This window comes from Mastigoproctus giganteus, chromosome 13, assembly GCF_048544385.1.
Source record: "Mastigoproctus giganteus isolate SK-2022 chromosome 13, ASM4854438v1, whole genome shotgun sequence".
NCBI lineage: Eukaryota > Metazoa > Arthropoda > Arachnida > Uropygi > Thelyphonidae > Mastigoproctus > Mastigoproctus giganteus.
In genome coordinates this window covers 822,862-849,733 of record NC_143587.1, presented here as the reverse complement: position 1 = coordinate 849,733, position 26,872 = coordinate 822,862, and the positions used below count along the sequence as shown (strand labels likewise).

The following is a 26,872-nucleotide window of genomic DNA, read 5'->3' as shown; positions in this document are numbered from 1 at the left end:
CACTTCTGACATTACACCAATCTGAAGAATATCCATTAATCACAACCCTCTGCCCTAGAGCCACCCAGCAATCTATCTTAGAATCTCACCAGTAATCTCAACCTGCTCAAGATTATACAGTAACTTCTCATGAGGGGCTGAGTCATATGCTTTGCTAAAATCCAAATAAACTATGCCAAAATTATTCCCTAAATCCAGCTTACAAGTAATTGTGTCAAAACAGCTTACTAAGATTTACCTTTATCAAAGCCATGTTGTGTGTCCTTCAGAATGATATTAGTATTAGTAACGGCCGCATGGTGCAAGAAAGCCTATGGCTTATGCTGCACCAGCCAAAAAAAAAAAAAAAAAAAATCCGAACAAAACAATGATTAAAACAAAAAATAAATAAAATAAATAACTAAATAATAATAATTAATAAATAAAAAATTCTATCTATCTAAAAAATATTCTATCTAAATGTCCCTGGACTGCACTTTTATTCACTGCCTCTAAGATTTTTCTTACTACTGAAGTCAAACTAACTGGTCTGACTTCAGTGGTAGGAAAGACTAGATTCAGAATTCTCAGGATTTATTTATTCAGAATAAATTCTCCAATAGGACAAAAATAATTTAGTTAATTTCAATGCTAAAAAAAAAACAAAAAAAAACTCAGTCCTGTCTTATATCACACAAAAAAGATTGTTCTACTCCTATACTTAACTTTGATGACATGCAGATTCTATACAAGATCACACCTCTAACCTTGACTTATAATCTCTCTTAGGATAAGCACATCACAAATATTGCTTCCTCTGCATATAAAAAAACTGGGTTTTCTCTTTTGCTCTCAGCATTACTTTTCTTCTAAACAGCTACTCACTCTGTACAAATCTCAAATTTGTCCTACCATAAAATATTGTATCCACATCTGGAGCAGTGCTCCCATAGCCTCTCTCAAGCTTCTAGATTCCATTCAAAAGAAAATGAGTCTAGAATTCAAAATCTCTTGAAATGTCTCTCTACTGTGTCTCATAGAAGTCTTGTTTCTGCTGCATGCCTTTTCTATAGCTACTTCCATGGGCACTGTTCTCCTGAATTGGCTTTATAATTTTTTATGAAAACCCAAACAGAAGCATTGTGTCACTTAGATATAATGGATTCTGAATTTGAATATGGTAAGGACAATGTGCACAGAAAGGACAGAGACTAGGAGCGGGGGAGGGGGGGTTTATCCTTTTAGTTAAGAAGCATATAAAATCTAAGGCAGTAAATCCAGTCGATATGTGTGGTAGAGGTCTACACGGGCGTACAATTTTTATTTATACCCGGCTCAGCCTGAAGTCCAGATGGCCCGGCTTGAGCTGAGCCCGAAGTCTATACAGCTTGGCCTCATCCAAGCCCAAATTTGTTTTTAAAATTCATATCACCTCACCCTGAACCAATTTTTGTTCCACCCCGATTGTAACATTTTATATAAATAAAATTGTTAGCATTACTTTGAATTTTCTTAATAATAAAAAAAAAAATAAACTTTCAGATTCAAAATTCAATATTAATAATTACAGTGGTGCCTTGGTTTGCGAGCATAATTCGTTCCGGAAACGTGCTCGTAATCCAAAGCACTCGTATATCAAAGCGAATTTTCTCATAAGAAATCATGGAAACCCAGATTATTTGTTCCAAAACTCAAAAATATTCATATACTGTAAAAATGATTAATACAAAATACATACATAAAAAGGGTACTAGGAAAGTTTTGCAATACAGCTTTGTTTATTTAATTTTTTCAAAGTAATTTCCTCTACATTCAATACACCTCTCCATCCTCCGAAACCAATCTTTAAACCAGTTCTGCCAAGTTTCACTAGGGAGTAAAGCACACTCGTTGTCCCAAGCCCGTAGAAGGTCCTCATCACTGGAAAACCGCCTCCCTTTTAGCTTCATTTTCACATGCAGGAACAGTGCAAAGTCGCAGGGAGCAAGGTCTGGACTGTAGGGAGGGTGCTCGAGAAGTTTCAGTCCTGTCGTGGCCAAATATTCGGTGCAGGCTTTGGCGCGGTGAGCTGGAGCATTATCGTGATGGAGGTACCAGGTGTCCATTCTTGACTTTGGCCGCAGGTTCTTCATAGATCCAATGACTTTAGGCAGGCATTGTTCAGTATACCACTTAGCTGTGACTGTCTTCTGCGTGTCCAAAACGACACGTTCCACAATTCCACTCGATTTGAAAAATACAGCTATCATTTTCTTCTTTACAGATCGGGATTTTCTGACAATTACGGGTGTGTCGTCATCATCAAAGACCCAAACTTTGTTTTGAGCCTTGGTCGGCAGATCGTCATAGTACAGCCAAGTCTCGTCACCATGTTGTTCACATACCGAGATTGTCCCTTATCAAACTTTTTTAACATCTCCCGGCACCAAGTCACACGTCGTGTCATCTGCTCTTCAGTCAGTTGATGCGGCACCCAGAGAGAACAAAGTTTCTTCACGTGCAAATGATCTTGCAGAATCGAACGAATTGCTGGTGCATTTAGGTCCAAAGTATCCTCTATCTGTTGGTAGGTCACTCGCCTGTTTTCGTCAAGCATTTTCCTCACAGCAGTAACGTTTTCCTCCGTAACTGACGTTCGTGGCCTTCCCGGCCTCTCAGAATCCTCCAGAGTGAAATTTCCCCTTTGGAATTCTCTATACCACCTGAATATCGTTGTACGATGTGGACAATCATCATCTAGTGCAAGAGTCATTTCTTCTAAGCACTGGTCTATGGTTAAACCACGCACGAAATTATACTGCAAAACTGTCCTTATCTCATTTCGTGACCACGATGCCATCGCAAGCACTTTACACTCTCACTACTAATGAATAACTGAGCCCATCGACTTGGCACAGCGGCTACTATGCACGTATGAACATGTCTCAACATGCAGCAACAAGCAGCTTCCTGTGATTCATTGTTGCGTCATATTGCAAAACTTTCCTAGTACCCTTTGTACCTTTTCATATTTTTAATATTTAAATTTAATATACATAAAGCAATCGAATTTATGGTAGGACGACTTTCACTGTCACTAACGGAATCACGGCTATCTGTTGACGCTTTCTTTTTGTGCGACTTTAACAAGGAACCTCTTCAATGATACTTGCTTTTGCCTCCTCTTGAGGATTTCACGGAAATATGACATTGCATTGTTAAACAGATTCATCGCTCGCACTATTACAAAATGAGAAGGCACGCTTGATACACATAAACAAAGCTGCACGCGTGTAGCAATTGAATAAACACCGTAAAGGCAGAGATACACTATTAACACCTCACATTTTACTAAAGCACATTTCTAGGGGTTACTAGAACCCCTAGAAACAATAAAACAATAAAAACAATTTCCAGTTGCGTTCCTGCTAGTGGAATCTGTTATAAACTGGTAGTAAACTCAATCTAATTGCATTTCCGATTTGCAAATTACAGTGTCTGGAGGTGATCTGATAGAGGTGTATAAAGCCTTGAATGGTTTAAGCATGCTCAATGCTGATGGGATTCTTCCTCTAGCTCAGAAAAATCACCTGAGAGGGCATAAATTCAAATTGAGGAAAGACAGATGTAGGATAGACGTGCGGAAATTTGCCTTTAGCCAGTGGGTGGTTGGTTGGTGGAACAGGCTTCCATCCCTTGTGGTGGAGGTTGATAGCCTAAATAAATTTAAGGCTCAGCTGGACAGGTATTTTGAACGAACAGAGGGGTGAAGTGGGTTTTTTTTTTTTTTTTGGCTGATGCTGCATAAGCTTGCTTTCTTGCATCAAATGCCTCTACTAATGCTAACTTTTAACCAAAAATTTTTGCATTAAGATTCTTTTCAACCCGTCAGGTGTAGCACAATCACTGCTTGATTAATAAGCACTTCCATCAATAATAACCAATCTGTTATAAACTGGTAGTAAACTCAATCTAATTGCATTTCCGATTATATCGATAGCTGGAATTGTGTTGGTTTTTACGTTATTATGGTGAAATGTGTTCCCCCTTCACTGATATAAAAAAAAAAAATACATTTTCAGAATCTTCTCTTCATTCATATCATGTTGCATTCGGTTGGGGTGATTCTGAGTTCGACTGCCATTTCTTGTAAACACAAAGGCGAATCGTGCATAAGCGAATTCAGTTTGTGTTATATAAATCGTGTATGATCGAATTCGTGTAGTGTAAACATGTGTTATAGGAGGACTGACTGTACTCGTATTGCAAGACCTCACTCATTTATCAAGTTAAAATTTATTAAAAATTTTTGCTCGTCTTGCAAAACACTCGTAGACGAAGTTACACGCAATCCAAGGTACCACTGTATATAACAGTATAGTTTAGGGCTAAAGCCTCAGGCTACATAAATAGTTTAACTAATGTACAAGTTAGTGCATTTGCACTAACATAGCCAATTACATAAGTAGTTATAAATTGGCATCATATATATAATCAATTTATAACTACTTATGTAGTTGGCTATGTACAGAAATGATGGAAATGCACTAACTTTACATTAATTATATAACAATAATAATTATCCAAAATAATTATCAATATTAAATATAAAAAAAATAATAATAAATTTTCAATTTATCATATTCATTGCAAACTGTTGTGCAGAAATAAAACAGTCAACATTACCACTACTTAAATTGATTCAACACTCTTGCACTGCTAATCCAGCTGCACTAACATTTCTTTCAGAATTTGCATTGCTGGCGGGAACACAAAGTACATGCCTAGCCACTTTGGACAAATATTTGAATTTACCTTCGTAATTTTTCCACCACTCCAATAGGTCGTTGGGTTGAACGTGATCCATGACACCAACATGCATATATTTGTCAATTTCGTCACCTTCACTTATCATCCCTTCAGCAGTGTCTTGGAACATACTAAAGGCTAGTATTTTCTCTTTCTTTGTATGTTCGTCACGTTTATATTGTTTCTGGTTTTTCTTGATCTGACAACATCTTTTAACTGGTGGAAATTTGGCCATAGGAACGATACGATTCTATGTAATTTATGAATTGTACATTTTTCATTTAAAAGTTGACGAGCTTTATTTTTTAGTTCAATCAGATTGTTATGGTCAGAAAACGAAATTGTCAAGTGATTCAACAGGCTAAATCTTATTGGCAAAACAAGCTGCAATGTTGGATAAGCATGTTTAAGTTGCATTGAAGCTGCTTTAAATGGTTTCAGAAAATTAATCAGCATTTTAAGGATCTAATTGTGCCACACCTGCTGTGAAATAAACACAGAAGGTGTGGCACAATGAAATTAAATAGAAAAGTAAGAAAAAAGTAGAGATGGGAAATGGGGGGGAAGGCTAGATATGCTATAATGAATATAGCTGACTATATTGTGCAGTATTATTTTGCATTATGAGGTAGTCCATATTGAGATGTATACAGGTCCCTTGTTGAAATTAACACTATGACCTGTTATAAAAATACTGACAGCCTAAAACTAAGAATGAATTTGGTAATTTTGGGCTTGGTTTGGTTTTTTTTTATTTTTAGGAGCATTAGCAACTAAGGCCATATTGCTCCGTGATGTGCGGTGGTCATTCCCTGACCTTTCCGCATCCTCCGTGTTTAGTGGTGACGGGCTCGAACCCCGGTCTAATCAAGAAGCCTGTGCTACGCACTGCTGCTCCTTCCCACCTGGCTATAGAGGCGCCTAATTTTGGGCACAGCTAGTTTTCAACCTTATGAGGTTGAAGTTTGTAATGGCAAATGATGCAAGAAAGCAAGCTTATATAGCATCAGCTAAAAAAAAAAAATTTCTCTTTGTGGTCTCTTTATGTTACCTATAAAACTTGCAGTAGCAGTAGCTAAGAAATGGGCAGATTATAAAAAGTCATGAAAGAGCTCTTTCATGCATTAATATCACTCTTCAAATGTCCTTCATGATTCACTAGTATACCAAACAAGTCTCAATCAGTTATTACCAAAAATAAGTATTGACTAATTAAAAGATTTAGTTTATTAATAAATTAACTACCAAAAATTATTTGCAATCCAGAATGGGAGTAGAAAATAGCATTTAGATTTTTTAAAACTGAAACAGTTACCATCATAGTAAACAAGAGCACCACAAAGTTTCTCTTTCTTCAACATGGGAAACCGTTCTAAAGCAGACTTTTTCGTTAAAAAATAACTTGACTTGATGCACTGTTTCCCTGCCACAAAATCATAGGCTTTTATTCCTACCCAGTAATAGGGAACTTGCCACCACCTAAAAGGCAGCAAAATAAAAATATAATACTGTAGTACCATATATCATTAACCAAAAAATAATTCTTAAATGTCAAAAAAAAATAAACATTACGTTACATTTTCCCGTTACATTTTCCGTGTGTTTTCTTAAGTTAATCAAGGTTTTGTATATACTCTGATTAACAAAAATGAAAAGTAAATAACTAATTTACTTTTTAGAAATTAATTACTAATTAATAATATATAAAAAATAATTGTTTTCAGCTCACGGAACATTCACTTAACATACACTTAATTTTTTTATAATGGAGTTTATTTACGTAACCATAAGATTTTGATTAAGTGTATATAAGAATACACTTAAGAATTATAACTATTAAAAACTAATAATAATTCTTTATTTTTATATTAATAAATTAATAGCAAAAATTAGTTTTCGAAAATCAGCTTTTTTCTAGTATTAGCATTGGTATCACTATTAGCCATACAGTATAAGGATGCCACAGGCTTTTGCTGAACTGGCTAAAAAAAAAAAAATTAAATAATAATAAATAAATAAAATTAATGAACAAATAAAAGGAATAATAATAATGAACAAAATAACAAAAGAATGACATAATAAATAAATCAAAAAATAATAAAATTATAAAGGAAGATATAAACAAATAAAAGATATATACAATGTACATAAGAAAATAGAATAACAATGCACGTCCCTTCTCATGTACGTTATCTTTTGATGATACTGTTCACGTTTGAACTTCTTCTACCAGTAATCAATAATTCATTGGCTAAAAGAAAATTTCAACAAACAAGTTTAAAAGCTCTTACCCCTTACTTGAATTTATGGACACCAATTCTGAAATACTTTACCACTATGAAAATCTCACCTTCATTCATTTTTCAAGGATTACCATTAACATTTTAGCAATATCATTATTAGAGGCATTTGATGCAAGAAAGCAAGCATCATCTTATGCAGCATCAGCCAAGAAGAAGAAGAATAAAAAAAAAAAAAAACACACTCCCATTTCACTCCTCCGTTCGTTCGAAATACCTGTCCAGCTGAGCCTTAAATTTATTTAGGCTATCAACTTCCACAACAAGGGATGGAAGTCGGTTCCACCAACCAAATACCCGCTGGCTAAAGGCAAATTTCCACACATCCGTCTTTCCTCAATTTGAATTTATGCCCTCTCAGGTGATTATTCTAAGCAAGAGGGAGAGTCCCATCAGCCTTGAGCATGCTCAAACCATTCACAGCTTTATACACCTCTATCAAATCACCTCACCGGTGCCTAGTCTCCGGACACTGTAATTTGCAAAACCTAAGACTTTCTTTGTAAGATCAACAGTAGCACCCACTGTATAGAATTTAAATACCGTCTCAGCCCATCGTAGTCGCCTTTAAGAAAGCAATAATCCTTCCCTTTACCCCTAATGGCAGTTACCTCTTTGAGTAAATCCCACTTCAGCACACTGTGATCACTGCCACCTAGTGGTTCATTTACCTGCAGATTCTTAATGCATGAAGAATCGCTACTGATAATCAAATCAAGAGTATTACTCCTTCTAGTTGCCTCCCGAACATGCTGATGTAGAAAACAATCATAAAATAAAGAGGAAAGATGTGGCTGAGAGGTGGCAAATGAAGTTTAACATTGACAAATGTAAAGTACTACACATGGGAAACAGCAACCCCAGAGCAACGTATCAAATCTGTGGTACTACACTGACAGTGGTAGAGAATGAAAGGGACCTGGGGGTGGTTGTGCAGGCAGATATGAAGTTCTCTGAGCAGTGCAGACGGGCTGCAAGAGTAGCTCATGGTGTATTGTCAATGATATATAGAAATTTTTCTATCAGGGATAAGGAGGTGATTATTCCCTTGTATAAGGCAATGGTCAGGCCACACCTAGAGTATTGTATACAGGTCTGGAGGCCTCATTTCAAGAAGGATGTAGAGCTGCTGGAATGAGTACAGAGAAGGGCAACAAGATTAGTGCATGGAACAAAGGGGTGCAATTACGAAGAAAGGCTTAAGTTTTGCAAATTACAGTGTCTGGAGACTAGGCACCAGCGAGGTGATCTGATAGAGGTGTATAAAGCATTGAATGGTTTGAGAATGCTCAATGCTGATGGGATTCTTCCTCTCGCTCAGAGTAATCACCTGAGAGGGCATAAATTCAAATTGAGGAAAGAGAGATGTAGGATAGACGTGCAGAAATTTGCCTTTAGCCAGCGAGTGGTTGGCTGGTGGAACAGACTTCCATCCCTTGTCGTGGAAGTTGATAGGCTAAATAAGTTCAAGGCTCAGCTGGACAGGTATTTTGAACGAACAGAGGGGTGAAGTGGAAGTGGTTTTTTTTTTTTTTTTTTTTGGCTGATGCTGCATAAGCTTGCTTTTTGCATCAAATGCCTCTACTAATGCTAATGCTGATAAATCCACAAAAGCCTTGCTAGTGTGTGAGTGACCAGGCCCCAAATTCCAGTCAATATCTGGGAAATTAAAAAATCCCCCATTATAAGACTCTCTGATTTACTGGCCCACTCTGTTTCCCTGTACAGTTTCTTATTATACTCAGCAGATATAGTTGTACACATTGGTGACGTGTACAACGTTGTACACGGGGTGATATAGTTGTACACGTTGGCACTAATGATATTAAGAGTAGAAGACCGGCGGAATTACTTAGCAAGTAGAGGTCACTGTTGAAAAAAAGCCGTGAATTAGGGTTGAACTTGAAAGTGTCTGCAATTCTGCCCAGACACGATAGGAGGGAGTATATGATGAGAGCCTTGTCGATCAATTCGGCCCTGGAGGGATTGTGCAAGACTCAAGGGGTAGAATTTTTTTCAGCCTGGACTGTACTTGTTAACAGGAGAGATTGCTTCTACAGGGATGGGATACACTTAAATAGAAAGGGTGCAAGAATTTTTGCTGATGCTGTCGAGGCAGTGTTAGGTGGGTCGGAAAACTGCTAGTTGGGGGGGATACAAGGACTAATAGATTAACAGTAGCCACTGGCAGAGGTGGAAGTGATTCTTGCACTGCTTCTATTCAAATGAGCAGAAGTCTGAAAAACAAGATGCAGGATATTTCAGAGACTGCTGGTAGTCATTGCGTTACAAGTAAACACATGGGTTGTGTTAGGGTAGCTAAGAATAGAAACAGGTGCATGCATACCTGTGTGTACACCAATGCTAGGAGTTTGGTAAATAAATTTGATGAATTTGAGGTATTGCTCAAAACATCAAAGGCAGATATTGTTGGGATATCAGAGACGTGGTGTCACACAGCTATAAGTAATGCGGAACTGGAATTTGGGGAATACAATGTATATAGAAAGGATAGACAGGACAGGAGGGGAGGAGGGGTTATGCTATTAATTAAGAAACACAAAGTCAAAGGAAGTGAAGCCAGTTGACATCGATGGACAGGGCAGTGTCGAGTCAGTTTGGTGTGACATAAGCATAGGGAAATCAAAATTGAGAGTAGGAGTGTGCTATAGGCCTAATGACTCTGATGAGTATAATAATATATTGTACAGGGAAATAGAGTGGGCCAGTAAATCAGAGAGTCTTATAATGGGGGATTTTAATTTCCCAGATATTGACTGGAATTTGTGGGTTGGTCACTCGCACACTAGCAAGGCTTTTGTGGATTTATTGGATGATTGTTTTCTACATCAGCATGTTCGTCCGGCAACAAGAGGGAGCAATACTCTTGATCTGATTATCAGTAGTGATTCTTCATGCATTAAGAACCTGCAGATAAATGAACCACTAGGTGGCAGTGATCACAGTGTGTTGAAGTGGGATTTACTCAAGGAGGTAACTACCATCAGAGGTAAAGGGAAGGGTTTTTGTTTTCGTAAAGGCGACTATGATGGTCTGAGACAGTATTTAAATTCTATACAGTGGGACCAACTGATGATGTTACCAACAGCAAACTCAAAATGGGAAGCATTCAAGGAACTAATCTTGGTGGCTACCAGGCTTTACATACCAACTAAGAAATATTGTTCAAGTTTTAGGCCTAAATGGTTGTCAGATGGACTAATGAGACTTGTGGCAGAGAAGAAAAATGCATGGGATACATACAAATTAATGGGTGACATGGAAGCCTATGATAGATATAAGTTGGTCTGTAACCAAGTCACAAAGGAGATTAGGCAGGCAAAGGCAGACTACGAAAAATCCTTGGCAAAGGATGCAAAGAAAAACAGAAAGGAGTTCTTTACATACTTGAACTCGAGAAGGAAAGGGATGAATCAGATTGGTCCACTGGATATTGATGGTTCAACAGTTGAGGATCCTGCTCAGGTGGCTAACAATCTAAACGAGTATTTTGCATCTACATTCACGCATGAGGAGTTATTCAGGAAGGAGAATGATGTAGGTAAAGTAAACATTGGCAGTGAGCTGGATGATTTTGTAATAACTGAGAGGAAAGTGGAGGAGAGATTGTTGAGGATAAACATAAAAAAGGCACCTGGGGTGGATGGGATCTATCCAGTTATATTAAAGGAGGCAGCAAAGGAAGTATGCAAACCCCTAGCCATAATTATGAGAGCTTCTTTGGACTCAGGGGAGGTACCCATAGACTGGAGATGTGCAAATGTAACCCCAATTCACAAAGGAGGATCAAAGGCTGACACAAGTAATTATAGACCTGTTAGTTTAACTTCTGTTCCAGGTAAATTAATGGAGGCACTGGTTAAAGAAGCACTGCAGGATCATCTAGACAAGAATTCAGTTATAGCTCAGACGCAGCATGGTTTTGTTAAGGGCAGGTCTTGCCTGACCAATTTGATTGGATACTATGATGTAGTCACAAAAGAACTGGATGCAGGGAATAACTTTGATATTATATATTTGGATCTTAGAAAGGCTTTTGATACTGTTGCACATGGAAGACTGCTGCACAAATTGGAGCAGTGTGGCATTGGAGGCAAATTGCTGCTATGGATAAGGGGATGGTTGAGTGGCAGAAGACAGAGAGTGGTAATCAATGGACACTGCTCAACGTGGACTAATGTTATTAGTGGAGTTCCTCAAGGTTCAGTGTTGGGTCCATTGTTGTTTTCGGTGTTTATGAATGATATTGATGATGGGATATCAAGTTTAATGTCTAAGTTTGCAGATGATACAAAGGTTGGCAGGGTCGTTAAGGACACTACTGACGCTATGCTGCTGCAACAGGATCTGGAAAGGTTGAACAGATGGGCTGAGAGGTGGCAAATGAAGTTTAACATTGACAAATGTAAAGTACTACATATGGGTAACAGTAACCCCAGAGCAATGTATCAACTCTGCGGTACTACACTGACAGTGGTGGAGAATGAAAAGGACCTGGGGGTAATTGTGCAGGCAGATATGAAGTTCTCTGAGCAGTGCAGACGAGCTGCAAGAGTAGCTCATGGTGTCTTGTCAATGATATACAGGAATTTTTCTAGCAGGGATAAGGAGGTGATTATTCCCTTGTATAAGGCAATGGTTAAGCCACATCTTGAGTACTGTATACAGGTCTGGAGGCCTCATTTCAAGAAGGATGTAGAACGGGTACAGAAAAGGGCAACAAGATTAGTGAATGGAATAAAGGGTTGCTCTTACGAAGAAAGGCTTAAGTTTTGCAAATTACAGAGTCTGGAGACTAGGCACCGGCGAGGTGATCTGATAGAGGTGTATAAGGCTTTGTATGGTTTGAGCATGCTCAATGCCAATGGGATTCTTCATCTTGCTCAGAATAATCACCTCAGAGGGCATAAATTCAAATTGAGGAAGGACGGATGTCGGATAGATGTGCGGAAATTTGCCTTTGGCCAGCGGGTGGTTGGTTGGTGGAACCGACTTCCATCACTTGTTGTTGAAGTTGATAGCCTAAAAAAATTTAAGGCTCAACTGGACAGGTATTTCGAACGAACGGAGGGGTGAAATGGGAGTGGTGAGTTGTTTTTTTTTTTTTTTTTTTTTGGCTGATGCTGAATAAGCTTGCTTTCTTGCATCATATGTCTCTACTAATGCTAATGCTAATCAAGCAAGTAGTGCATTTTAATAGGCTGTGATTCTGAGGGCAACTGTCCCCCCCCTCAGTTCTCCCCTGAGCCACAGCACTCCCATTAGCTTGAGCCTTTTGCTTTACTGCTCTGGTCAGAGTCATGATTTCGATTTAATTTCAATAAAATTTCAATTTGAGTACAAAATTAAAACCATAAACTTATATCCCAACACAGTTATAATGCTATATTTATGTTTCAGTATCGAGTGTTATCTACAAAATCCCTTTATATAACTTCCGTATCAAGTTAAGTATTAATTATTTATTTTTTTACTAATTATTTATGTTATATAACCCAAGTCGTTATATATATATAGTTAAAAGTACAATTTAATTGACAATGAAGTTCAACAAGATTAATTGACAATATTATGTACTATACTATACTATATTAAGCTTATGCTATCTATTGTCGCGTAATAATGGCGGCAATTTACGAACGGGAAACACGTGGATTTGATACCCTTTCCGATACTAAGTAATACCTACAAAATCTCTATCTAAGTTACTTTAAACTAAGTATCGTAAATAGGAATATAAAGCCTCTAGAAAATAAGTTAATATGCCAATTTAAGCTAATAAAACAGAAAATAAATCAGAAAAAACTTCTCTGTTCCAGGTGCGGCAAAAATGTACGTCCGCACAGGCTACACTCATTCTCCCATTCGACACCTCAATCAACCTCCTTAAACACCTCAATCAAATCTCCTCTAAGGTGTCTAGTTTGCAAACTCTGCAACCCACATATTCGAAGTCTTTATTCGTAAGGACGCCATTTTGCCGATCTCACCAGGCGAGTTACTCTGCACCCTTTCAAGAAGCTCAATGTATTTCTTTCGGTGAGGTCTCAATTTTAATACCCATTTAATACATCTCTTTGCATTCCCCTCCCTGAATAACTCATGTGTGAATGTAGATGCAAAATATTCATTTAGTTTGTTATCTACCTGAGGAGGATCATCAACAGTTGACCCATCAATATCAAGTGGACCAATCTGATTCATCCCTTTCCTTCGAGTGTTTACATAAGTAAATAACTCTTTGCTGTTTTTCTTTGCATCCTTTGCCAAATATTTCTCGTAATCTGCCTAACCTCCTTTGTGACTTGGTTACAGACCAGCTTATATCTATCATAGGCTTCTGTGTCACCTGTTAATTTATATGTATCCCATGTATTTTTTTTCTCTGCCACATGTCTAATTAGTTCATCTGACATCCATTTAGGCCTAAATCTTGAACAATATTTCTTAGTTGGTATGAAAAGCCTAGTAGCTTCCAAGATTAATTCTTTGAATGCTTCCCATTATGACTCCCAGCAGTCCTGGAAATCCCAATTGCCTTCCTTTCCAGGCTGCTGCTCATTTAAATAGAAGCAATGCAAGAATGACTTTCACCTCTGCCACCGGCTACTGTTAATGTATTATCCCATGTAACCTCGAAGCTTCCAGTTTTCTGACCCATCTAACTCTGCCTCGATAGATTCTAAAACATTCTAAAGTATTGTTACATGCGGAAACAAGGTTGACGTGTTTCTGGAAAGTTCCAGAACTTTCCAGAAACTGGTGATAAGGCTGGAACCTCAAGATCAAATAAATTGTTACTTTTGCATGACTAATATTTCTGTTTTTTTCTGGGGAACATGCATAAAGTGCAGAATCCCAACATACCTTCTGCTCTAAGGCCAGCTTAGAGCAGAAGCTTAGAGCATGAGACAAAGCCACCAGAAACATATGGACTTCACTCTGATTCGGGATCTGAAAGGAGTCTGCAGAAGTTGCAGAACCCAGAAAAAGTACAGATCCAGACTTTACAACTCTTGATACTGCAAAGCCACATCTAATCAGTCAGGCAGAACTGAATGATTTGGACCACTCCAAAACCAAGGCTCAATTACTAGGTTCGTGGCTTTGGCAATGGAATCTTCTTGAAAAGGGTGTCAAGATGTCTTTTTATAGGAAGAGGAAATCTAACATAATGACCTATTACTCCAAGGATGGTGCCCTGGTTTATTGTAACAATGTTTAGGAATTAATGAAAGGGTTACATCTAGAGCAGTAGAGGCTTTCGTTGATTCACCCATGGTCAGTTTGGAGGAAGTTTTACTCCAAAATAGAAATAAGTTTCCATCTACAACAATTGGCCTGATGCAGTTCACATGGTTCTTTAGCAAAAAATATGCTACCAAAAACACAAATGGAATATCTGTACTAACCAAAAGTGGTAGCTCTTTGCTGACTGGGTTGCAAAGTGGTTATTCTAAATACAATTAGACAAATACAGGACCATGCTGAAGAAATGCTAAGAGTTAGGTCACAATGTCTATGTGTCTGCAATTCTGCCCAAGCACAACAGGAGGGATTATATGCTGAAAGCTTTGTGGATTAACTCAAGACTTGGACTCTGCAAGGCTTTGGGTTTTTTTTTTTTTTTTTTTAGGAGCATTAGCAACTAAGGCCATATTGCTCAGGGATATGCGGTGGTCATTCCCTGACCTTTCCACATCCTCCGTATTTGGTGACTCTGCAAGGCTTTTGGGGGTAAAATTCTATCAGCTTGGCCAGAACTTGTAGGTAGAAGGAATCTGTTTTGTAGAGACTTGATACATTTAAACAAAGGTAGTGCGCAATGGTTTTTGTCAGTATTATTGAGGATACCTTAAAGCAGCTTTTCACAAAAACTGTATTCTGCGGAACACTAGTGTTCCGCAGAATACAGTTTTTGTGAACAAGTTTTCCATGAAAAATCATAATTAATAATTAAAAAAAATAATAATAGAATACAGTAAACCCTCGATTTAACGAACTAATAGGGGAGAAAGGGTGTCCGTTAATGCCGAAGGTCCATTAAATCGAATGTAACCTGGGGGAGCCATTTTTTATTGTTCTTAATGTAAAAAAAAAAAATCTTTAATGCAATATACAGTACTGTACAATATAAAATTAATAAATTATAATTATGAATATGTAATATCTACTCACCTTTTTGACAGTGTAGTTGAAGAGTATTTTGCCGTGACCATAGTGGTGGTAGTACAGTAATCGTTATTCAGTATCTGAAGGTAGAGGTGAAGGGGAATTCTCAGCTTCAGATTCTTCTGAAATGTTCACGAATGGAGGCACTGGTGTCATCTGTTTGCTTGTAGACAGTTGAGATGTAAAAGGAGTTGGAGGTGAAACAGGAGTGGGAGTCGATGAAGTTTGCTTAAAGAACGCATCCAGCCTCAGTTGTTTGCCACTCTGATATTTTCTTAATAATGATCGTCCTGAACTGCCAAAATTGTTCATAGTAAGGGAAAATTTCAGGGTCAGAAGATGTCCCTATGTAGTGGATGGTGATGTCCATTAGATTTCTCATTTCAGACAATGTAGACCTTGCTAGTGTAATTTTCTTTTCCTCAATGTCTTCTTCTTCTTCCCCTGCCTTGCCTTATTGAACCTCGTCAACAATTTCTTCTATAGTGAGGACTTGGTAGCCAGGATCACCTTCATAATTTTCAAGCCATTTCAGAACATCTTCAGTTGTTTCCCAGTTGCCAGCATTTACAAGGGTGCACCAAAAGTCATTTTCCTCAAATCTTTCAAAATCCTAATCACGTTCAATATTGTACAACAACTTCTTCCAAACATTTGCCAAAGTTTAAGCTAATAAAACAGAAAATAAATCAGAAAAAACTTCTCTGTTCCAGGAGCGGCAAAAATGTACGTCCGCACAGGCTACACTCATTCTCCCATTCGACACCTCAATCAACCTCCTTAAACACCTCAATCAAATCTCCTCTAAGGTGTCTAGTTTGCAAACTCTGCAACCCACATATTCGAAGTCTTTCTTCGTAAGGACGCCATTTTGCCGATCTCACCAGCTGCAAAGTTAAAGAGTGCAGACTTAATGTTATAGGCTTCCAGATTCTAAAGTGTCTTGGCTCCTCTTGTGTCTTCTTCATCCTCCAACACAACTATTCCTTCTTCCAAAAAGTTCTTCTTATACAGCCTCTAATCACCTCCCTATCCCTCCTAGCAAAATTCCTATATATCATTGACAAGACTCCATGACCTGCCCTGGCAGCCCGTCTGCACTGCTCAGCAAACTTCATATTTGACTGCACAATTATCCGCAGGTCTTTTTCACTTTCAACTTCCTTGAGTGTAGTATAACACAGTTGATACATTTCTCTTCAGTTACTGATACTTATGTGCAGAACTTTGCATTTGTCAGTGTTAAACTTCAGTTGCCACTTCTCAGCACATTTGCCCAACTTTTCTAGATACAGTTTTTTTTTTTTTTTTTTTTTTTTATGAAAACCCCAAACACGAAAGGTATCAAAACCTATAGTACATAGTGAATGGGTTGAAGGATAAGTATGGGGGGAGGGGGATGCCGGATTTTGGAGTAGTATAGTCTTTACTGTCGTTAACAACCCTGCAAACCTTTGTATGATCTGCAAACTTGGATATTAATCCTGATATACCTTCATCAATATCATAGAGGAATACACAAAACAAAGATGAGCCCAGCACCCAACCCTGGGGAACTCCACTAATAACATTTATCCATGAAGAGCAGTGTCCATTGATTACCACTCTCTGTTGTCTACCACTCAATCATCTCTTTATCCAATGTAGCAACTTACCCTTAATGCAATACCTCTTCAATTTGTACAGCAGTCTTCCAGGTGCAACAGTATCAAAAACTTTCCTGAAATCCAAGTAAAAGGTAAAGTGCAGCCATTATCAATCCACTGCAGGATGGAAGTCTCCTCAACAATTCATGCTGAGGGAAATGGACCATAATCTGCCACGGTGGTCCAGTGCGGGTTGGCAGTTCGACCGTATTCAGCAGTCAGGGGCTTGAACCCCAGTCTAATCAAAGAGCGTGTGCTACTGCACTCCCTCTCCTGACAACTCGGATACGGAGGCTTTTTATATGATATCAAAATTATTTTTGACATTCAATTCCTTTGTGACTACATCATAGTATCCAATCAAATTGGTCAGACAAGACTTCCCTTTAACAACCCCATGCTGTGTCTTAACTATTACTGCAGTCTTGTCTAGATCATCCTGCAAAGCTTTTTTAACCAGTGACTCCATTATTTTTCCTGGAACACAAGTTAAACTAACAGGTCTATAGTAATTTGTGTCATCTTTTGCACCCCCTTCGTGAATTGGTGATACATTTGCACACCTTCAGTCCATTTAGAGCTCCCTGAGTCCAAGGAAGCTCTCATAATTATGGCTAAGGGTTTGCTTACTTCCTTTGCTGCCTCCTTTAATATAACTGGATAGATTCCGTCCAATGAAAGTGCTTTCCTTATGTTTAACTTTAACAATTTCTCCTCCACTTTGCTCTCAGTTATTACAAAATCACTTAGCTCTTGGAGTTTGATAAACTTCTGGCATTACCCTCATAAAATAACTCTCATGTATGAATATAGATGCAAAATACTCATTTAGTTTGTTAGCTACCTGAGCAGGATCATCAACAGTTGAACCATCGACCAGCGGACCAATCTGATTCACACCTTTCTTCTAGAGTTTACATAAGTAAAGAACTCTTTGCTGTTTTTCTTTGCACCCTTTGTCAAAGATTTCTCGTAATCTGCCTTTGCTTTCCTAACCTCCTTTGTGATTTGGTTACAGAGTAGCTTATATCTATCATAGGTTTCCGTGTCACCAATTAATTTATATGTATCCCATGCATTTTTCTTCTCTGCCACATGTCTCATTAGTTCATCTGACATCCATTTAGGCCTAAACCTTGAACAATACTTCTTAGTTTAGAAGGAAGGGATGAATCAGATTGGTCCACTTGATATTGATAGTTCGAATGTTGATGATCCTGCTGAGGTAGCTGACAAACTGAATGTGTATTTTGCATCTATATTTACACATGAGGAATTCTTTAGGGAATTTGAAGCCAGTAGTTTATCAAACTCTAATGGGGGGATAAATGATTTTACAATAACTGACAGGTAGGTGGAGGGGAAATTGCAGAACTTAAACATAAGAAAGGCACCTGGGGTGGATGGGATCTATTCAGTTGTATTTAGGGAGGCAGCAAAGGAAGTAAGTAAACCCTTAGCCATAATTATAAGAGCATCCTTGGATTCAGGAGAGGTCCCAGTGGATTGCAGATGTGCAAATCTATCCACAGAACACAAAGGGTTATCAAAGAGTGACATGAGTAATTACAGATCTGTTAGTTTTTCTGTTGCAGGTAAAATAATGGAGTCTTTGTTTGTTTGTTTTAGGATTTTATGGCGCATTAGCACCTAAGGCTATAATGTGCCAAGTCAAAAAGGTGTTAAAATATAAAAAGTTATAATATAAAACTATAATAATATAATTGTATATTATTGTGAAAGAGTATACAATATAAAAAGTTAATAAAGAATAAAACAATAAAAGCATTCTAGATAGAGGTATTTAGATTAATAAGTTGTAAAAACGTAAATATAGCTGACACATTGTCATTGTCCGATAAAATCTGTCTGAGTGTATAAGGCTCAGACATGTTGCTAAAACATAAACGATCATTTTAAAAAACCTGACATTCAACTAAAATAGGATGGACTATTAAAATGGTGTCACAATTTCTACACATAGGACGATCATCTGCCTCTGCAGATAGCAATGTAGTAGTAGAATATGATGCAAGAAAGCAAGTGTATGAGCTTATGCAGCATCAGCCAATAAAAAAATAAAATAAATATCACACCATTCCCTTCAAATGCCTGTCCAGTTCCTCCTTAAATTTATTTAACCTATCAACTTCCACAATGACAGATGGAAGTTTGTTCCAGCAATTAACCACCTTCTGGCTAAAGGCAAATTTCCGCACATCTATTCTACATCAGTCTTTTCTTTTGAATTTATGCCCCCTTAGGTTCGTAATCTGAACAAGTGGAAGGATCCGATCAGAATTCAGCATGCTCAACCCATTCAAGGCCTTATACACCTCAATCAGATCACCGCACAGGTGCCTAGTCTCCAGCCAATGCAATTTGCAGAACTTAAGCCTCTCTTGGTAAGAGGATCCCTTCATTCCCCTCATCAATCTTGTTGCCCTTCTCTGTACACGCTCAAGCAAATCTACATCCTTCCTAAAATGAGGCCTCCAGACCAGTACACAGAACTCAAGGTGTGGCCTGACCATTGCCTTATACAGAGGAACAGTCACCTCCTTTTCCCTGCTATCAAAAATCCTATATATCATTGACAAAAACCCATGACCTGTCCTGGCAGCCTGTCTGCATTGCTCAGAAAACGTCATACCTGACTGCACAATTACTCCCAGGTCCTCTTCATTTACTACCACCTTAAGTGTTTTACCACTCAGTTGGTAAGTTTCCCTGGGGTTACTTCTACCCACATGCAGTACTTTGCATTTGTCAAGGTTAAACTTCAGTTGCCACTTCTTAGCCCATCTGCCCAAATTTTCTAGATCCTGTTGCAGTAGCACACTGCCATTACTGTCATTAACAACCCTGCCAACATTTGTATCATCTGCAAACTTCGACACTAAGCCTTCATCAATATCATTGATAAATAAACAAAACAACAGCGGACCCAACAACAAACCCTGTGCAGCTCCACTAATAACATTAGTCCACGAAGAGCAGCACCCACTGATTACCACCCTTTGTCTTCTCCCACTCAGCCATCCTTTTATCCATTGTAGCAACTTACCCTTAATACCATTCTGTTCCAATTTGTACAATAGTCTTCCCCATGCGCAACACTGTCAAAAGCTTTCCTGAAATCCAAATATATGATATCAAAATTATTTTTTGCATCCAGTTCCTTTGTAATCACATCATAATATCCTATCAAATTTGTCAGATAAGAATTACCCTTAACAAACCTATGCTGTGTCTGAATTATTGCTGCAGTCTTGTCTAGATGATCTTACAATGCATCTTTAACCAGTGACTCCATTATTTTACCCGGAACAGGAATTAAACTAACTGGTCTGTAATTACTCGTGTCACCCTTCAATTACCCCCTTTGTGAATTGGAGATACATTTGCACATCTCCAGTCCGTGGGGGCCTCCCGAGTCCAAGGATGCTCTCATAATTATGGCTAAGGGTTTGCTTAGTTGCTTTGTTGCCTCCTTTAATATAACTGGATACATTCCATCCACCCCAGGTGCCTTTCTTATGTTTAACTTCAACAATTTCTCCTCCACTTTCCTCTCAGTTATTACATAATCATTAAGCACTGGTACAATTTGATAACCTTCTGCCAATTTAAAACCTTAGTAACTCCTTATGTGTGAATGTAGACGCAAAATACTCATTCAGTTTGTTTGCTATCTGAACAGGATCATCAACAGCCGAACTATTGATATCAAGTGAACTAATCAGATTCATCCCCTTCCTTTTAGAGTTTATATAAGTAAAGAAATCCTTGCTGTTTTTCTTAGCATCCTTTGCCAAAGATTTCTCATAATCTGCCTTTGCCTGCCTAACCTCCTTTGTGACCTGATTACAGACTAGCTTATATCTGCCATAGGCTTCTGAGTCACTTGATAATTTATATGCATCCCATGGATTTTTCTTCTCTGTCACGAGTCTCATTAGTTCATTTGATAACCATTTAGGACTAAACCTTGAACAATATTTCTTAATAGGTATGAAACTTTTAGTAGCTTCCCCGATTAATTCCTTGAATGCTTCCCACTTAAAATTTACTGTTGGTAACATCGTCAGTTGATCCCACTGTACAGAATTTAAAAACTGTCTGAGACCACTGTACTCACCTTTATGGAAGCAAAAACCCTTTCCTTCACCCCTGATTGTAAATATATATTTAAGTAAATCCCACATCAGTACACTGTGTTCACTGCTACCTAGTGGTTCCTTTATCTGCAAATTCTTTACACGAATGATCACTGCTGATAACCAGATCAAGAGTATTTACCCTCTTTGGTTGCCTGTCGAACATGCTGCTGCAGAAAACAATCATCCAAAAAAACCACAAAAGTCTTACTAGTGCGTGAGTGACCAACCCACAAGTTCCAGTCAATATCTGGGAAGTTAAAAACCCCCATTATAAGACATTCTGATTTACTAGCCCACTCTATTTCTCTGTACAATTGTTCATTGCACTCATTCAAGTCATTAGGCCCATAACACACTCTCCTACTTTTATTTTTTGCTTTCGCAGTGCTTATGCCACACAAAACTGACTCAACAGTGCACTGTTCATCTATATCAACTGGATGCACTTCTTTTGATTTTATGTTTTTCTTAATTAACAACATGACTATCCTGTCTATCCTTTCTGTACACATTGTACTCCCCAAATTCCAATTCAGCATTCCTAATAACAGTGTGACACCACTTCTCTGATATCCCAACAATATCAGCCTTTGATGTCTTGACCCACACTTCAAATTCATCAAATTTATTTACTATAATTCTAGCATTGGTATACATGCATACAAGCATATGTGCACCTATTCCTATTCACCCTGACACATCCCATATACCCACCTGTTTCACGATGACTGCCATCAATCACTGAAACCACCAGTACCCCTCCCCCCAGGTCACTTCTTATTCTAATAGAAGTTATGCAAGAATCACCTTCAAGTGACAATGTCCTATGCAGAGCCAAGATAGAACAATGTCCTCTTTTCGGTTCGTGCGCAGCCTAGACTGCCAATGTTCAATTACAGGCTTAATCTCATATAACCTGTTTGCAGCCTGTCCATGTGTTGCCATTGGGATACCAGTTTCTTTCGAATTACTTGCCTGTAGTCTGTATAGGGGACTAACAGGCAAGAGCTAAAGAGGTTCACTGATTTGGCTGCAGTGTCTGCCAAATCATTTCCTGAGATCCCAATGTGGTCTAGGATCCAGCAGAAACGAACATCAAATTCAGATTGTGCAAGGAAGTGCAGCTTCTGCTGTATCTGGGTCAGGACAGGATGAGGGTTGAACCTCATCGATGATAAAGCCTGCAATGAACTCAGAGAATCGGTATATATAATATATTTTTGTGGTAGGTGGGTTGTATACAATCTAAGGCTAGCTCAACTGCATGCAGCTCTGCAGTGAATACACTGCATTCGTGGGAAATATGCTCAGATACCATGGTGTCTGGGTAGACAGCTGCAGATCCGACAGACATTTCTGACCTCGAGCCATCTGTGTAGACGGGCAAGAAGTCAGAATGTTACAAACACTGTGCTAAAAACAGCTGCAGGTAGACAATGGATGGAGTACTGTCCTTTCTCCAATTGTTAAGGGAGAAGTTGCAGTTTGGGACACGAGCATGCCAGGGTGGAGAAGGTTGCTCTGGTGATGGAGCAACATTGTCTAATGTGATATTCAAATCACTGAGTAGCCTTTGGATACGAATACCAAATGACTGACTGGCAGTCTGGCGAATGTTGTACAGATTTTCCCAATGTGGCTCAAAAACAGGTGTCCATGTCAGATGGTCTGGGATTTCAGTTTCAAAGCATACTGTAGAGACAACTGTTTCCTGCAAAGCGATAATGAGGGCTCATTCGCTTCAACATATAGGCTATGGACAGGAGATGTTCAAAATGCTCCAGTAGCGATACAGATTGCCTGATGGTGGATGGGATCCAGCCATCGGAGTACGTGCACTCCTATGATCTAAGTTAATAATCTAACTTAGATAATAGGAGTGCCCGATAGAGGCTCAAAAGGGTGCATCAGTCAGCGCCTGAAGAGTGTGAGGAGATTGGATGTAGGATATTCAAGCCTCTCGTGCACTTCATACGTAGTTGACGAATGTGTTGTAGAAAGGTCAACTTTCTATCAAATACGAGCTCCAAAAATCTAGTCTCAAGTGCTACTGGAATAGCATTAAGTCCAAGCCTAAATTCAGGTTCGGGGTGAAGATTGCACTTTCTGCAAAAATTCATGCAAACAGTTTTCTGTGGAGAGAACCTGAATCTGTTATTCGTTGCCCATGAGTTCAACAACATGTTGCAGTTTCCTCTCAATTACCCTCATGTTGCAGGAATGACAGAATATGCTAAAATCGTCAACATAGCAGGCATAATTTAGAGTTGGAGGAAGTTGTTCTGTGATGGTATTCACTTTGATGGCAAAAAGCGTAACACTTAAAACGGATCCTTGAGGTACTCCCTCCTCTTGGCAAAAGAGAGTGAGAGAGAGTAGATTCTACATGGACTTGGAAAGAATGATGAGATAAAAAGTTTTTTATAAAATTTGGGAGATGATCTAAGGCCAATGCTGTAGAGATCTTTTAAAATTCCAAATCTCCAAGTTGTGTCATATGCTTTTTCCATATTGAAGAACACGGACACCAGGTTTTCTCATTTTAAAAAAGCATCTCGAATGGAAGTTTCAAGCCTGATTAAATAGTCTAAAGTTGACCTATTCCTACGGAAGCCACACTGCAATCTGGAGATGAGCCCATTTGCCTCCAAATACCATATAAGGTGGGGCATTGACCATTCTCTCCATAATTTTGCACAGACAGCTTTGCCGGAATCCACAACAGTTCCATTGTAGGAATTTAACCATTATTTTGGCTTGGTGGATCCATCAGGCAGCTTCCGAGGTGCTGAGGGCTTACTTTTGTCAATCTTGGCTTTATCTTTCCTGGGGAAGAACAGATGCTGTCCAGTGTCCATTTCCTCCTCAGAGCAATAGGATGGTAGTTCATTGGGATTTTAGGATCTTTTCCTGGCTTAGGAAAGGCAAGCACGAATGCCTTATGCCAGGAATCCGGAAACTGCTTTTCTTGAAATATTCTGTTATATAGAAAGAGCAGTTGGTCCATGGATTTTGCAGACAGATGCTTGATCATATCATAATGGATAAGATCTGGTCCAGCAGCACTTGCCTGATAAGAGTTAGAACTATTTTTAACTCTTCCGTGATGAACAGCCCGTTATATGGATAAGACTTTTTTGATTTAAAGTTAATTGGCCGCTTTCTGAGTTTGTCTTTCCAGACTAGAAATTCTGGGGAGTAAGAAGATGTTGACGAGATGGCAGAAAAGGTCTCCCCATGTGCATTGGCTATTGCAGTTGGGTCCGCAATAACACATCCATTACAGTCCAGGACCGATGAAGGGTGAGATGCATTTACCCTTCATTTCTTGGATTTTGTCCTAGACAGCTTTACTGCTGGTAGACTGGGTAATAGTAGATGTAAAGCGGATCTACGATTCCTTTTGGCTCTGACGATGAGCATATCATGCTTTTGCACGTACACGTTTGAAGGCTAAAAGATTGGCTGTGGTAGGATATCATCAGAATATATCCCAAGCTTTATTTTATGCCTTTTTTGCTGCTGTGCATTCAGCACCAAGGTTTTGGAAATGGCAGAAACCAGCTTGATGTTTTTGGAATTGTAGCTGCATGGACAATGCTTTCTGTGATGTACACCACTGCATCATTGATAGGTTCCTGACTGACTGCACTGATGTTAAATACCAGGTATTGAAAGGTATTCCAATCAGCCTGATCAATCTTCCATCGCAGTAACCTAAAAGGTGGGTGTGGCCTCCCTTTAGGTAAGTTTGTTATCATGGGGAAGTGATCGCTTCCATAAAGGTTCTGCTCTACCTCCCAAGTGAGTGATATAGAGAGGTCAATAGCAGAGAAAGTACGGGTAGGCATGTGGAAAAAGGTGTTAGTTCCCACGTTTAGAAGGGAAAGGTCATTATCAGTGAGCATATGCTCTATGACACGTCCCCTTCCATTAACGTTGGCACTACCCCACAGGGTGTTATGTCCATTTAAATTGCCCAGGAGGACAGGAGTAGGCAGCTGCACAATGACATCATCAAGGTCTATCTGGGGAATATCAGCACCAGGTGGCAAATAAACAGAACAGACTGTTAATAAAAACAGTAAGGCGAACGCTACCGCTTCAATGTTGGTGAAGAGTGGAATAGTTTGAAATGTGATATGGTTGCCGAGAAGTATAGCAACACCTCTATGAGCAGGTCCATCCCCTGTTCTGTCCTTTCGGATGATAGTAGCGTTACGAAGGGAAGGGTTTTCATTTGCCTTCAGGTATGTCTCTTGTAAGCAAAAACAAACTGGCTCATGCTTTTGCAAGATGGCCTTGATGTCATCATTGTTTCGCCGGAATCCATGACAGTTCCATTGTAGGAATTTAACCATTATTTTGGCTTGGTGGATCCATCGGGCGGCTTCCGAGGTGCTGAGGGCTTACTTTTGCCAGTCTTGGTTTTATCTTTCCTGGGGAAGAATGGATGCTGTCCAGTGTCCATTTCCTCCTCAGCAGAGAGCTCCAAGACTGAATCTTCTTGTATCTCCTTCTCCACAATGTCCATGTTTTCTTGGATACTAGGGAATACTTTAACTTTCTTAGTCTTTTCTTTGGAAGTTACTTTTGTTACTTGTGGAGCATTAGGCGGTACCGATATAGGAGTGGCAACTGATTGGTCTTTCTGTGCAGGTTTTTGTGGGCTTAAGAGGTAACATGCGATGGGAGTGAATGACTCTTTTGGAGGAATGGTCATTTCTGTCTGAGTTCCGATGGAACATCTCCCTGCTACCTTCTGGGTGTAGGTGGGTTTGGTGATATTAAGAGGTTTCACTGCTTTCCTTGCCTCCTGGTATGATATGTTCAGCTCTGCCTTCAGCCATTAGATTTCTTTTTCTTCTTTCCACCTCTGGCATGCTCGTGAGTAGGCTGGATGTTCTCCCTCGCAGTTAATGCAGGTGGGTTTTGTGGCTGAACAGGCTGTTATTTCATGGTCCTTTGCACCACATCGAGTGCATGCAAGGACTCCATGGCAGGTCAAGTGAGAATGTCCATATTTCTGGCATTTAAAACACCGTAAAGGGTTTGGAACTTATGGATGTACTGGACAGTTGATGTAGCCAGCTTTAATCTCATCAGGAGACTTAGGTGAGTTAAGTCAGGATTATGTTTCTAGTTTTAACAAGTTTCCCATTTCTACGCGCATTAATTCTCTTTACGACAATAACTCCCTGTGGTTTCAATTCTGGGCAAATTTCCTCCTCGATAACGTTCGCTTCCTCTTTGTAGCAATAATGCTATCTGTATCTTCGTCTATATTTTCAGATAGGGACTGGGTTGGGGCCCCCTAAGGAAGTAAGTTTATCAGGATTCATGAAGTTTTGAAATGGTTTGGTGCCCGGGCTTCCCACCCACCACAGAGCCCAAAGGGATGCCCACTACCCGGCATGCAATAAATGTGCTTGGGAGTGGGATGCCAGGGCTACCCAAACACCATACCCACACCGCCGCCAGTCTGAATCCTGTTCCTTGGACTGTGAGGGTAGGGGCGTGGCATTGACACGGTTGACCCTTGCAGGCAAACCTACTAGCTGATTGATCCTAGTCGGACCTTCCAGAACAACCCATCTTGTCGAAGCAGGGTCCAAAGTGGTGTATTAAAGTTGAGCCTCCTCAACCACTGGGATCCCCCTTTCCAAATTTCCATGGGTCACAGTGCACGGCAAACATGCTGAATTCCATTGATGTTAGCCTGGAACCTAGGCTGTGGGCGTTGGATCCCAGTGATGCTAGTCTAGAAGTCCAGCAGCGTCACTGGGAGGTCCCCTCACCACGT

At 39.2% G+C, this 26,872-nt stretch overlaps 1 protein-coding gene across 2 annotated transcripts in view; it reads right to left on the bottom strand.

Annotated features, from left to right (window-relative positions):
- The window catches only part of Gpo1 (glycerophosphate oxidase 1), a 428,577-nt gene that overhangs the window by 311,964 nt on the left and 89,741 nt on the right, over positions 1-26,872 (bottom strand). For both annotated transcript variants that reach the window (XM_090387948.1, XM_090387949.1), the window contains exon 6: positions 6,083-6,246. In XM_090387948.1, coding sequence (XP_090244074.1) covers positions 6,083-6,246 — 164 coding nt within the window. The remainder of the gene's footprint in view (positions 1-6,082; positions 6,247-26,872) is intronic.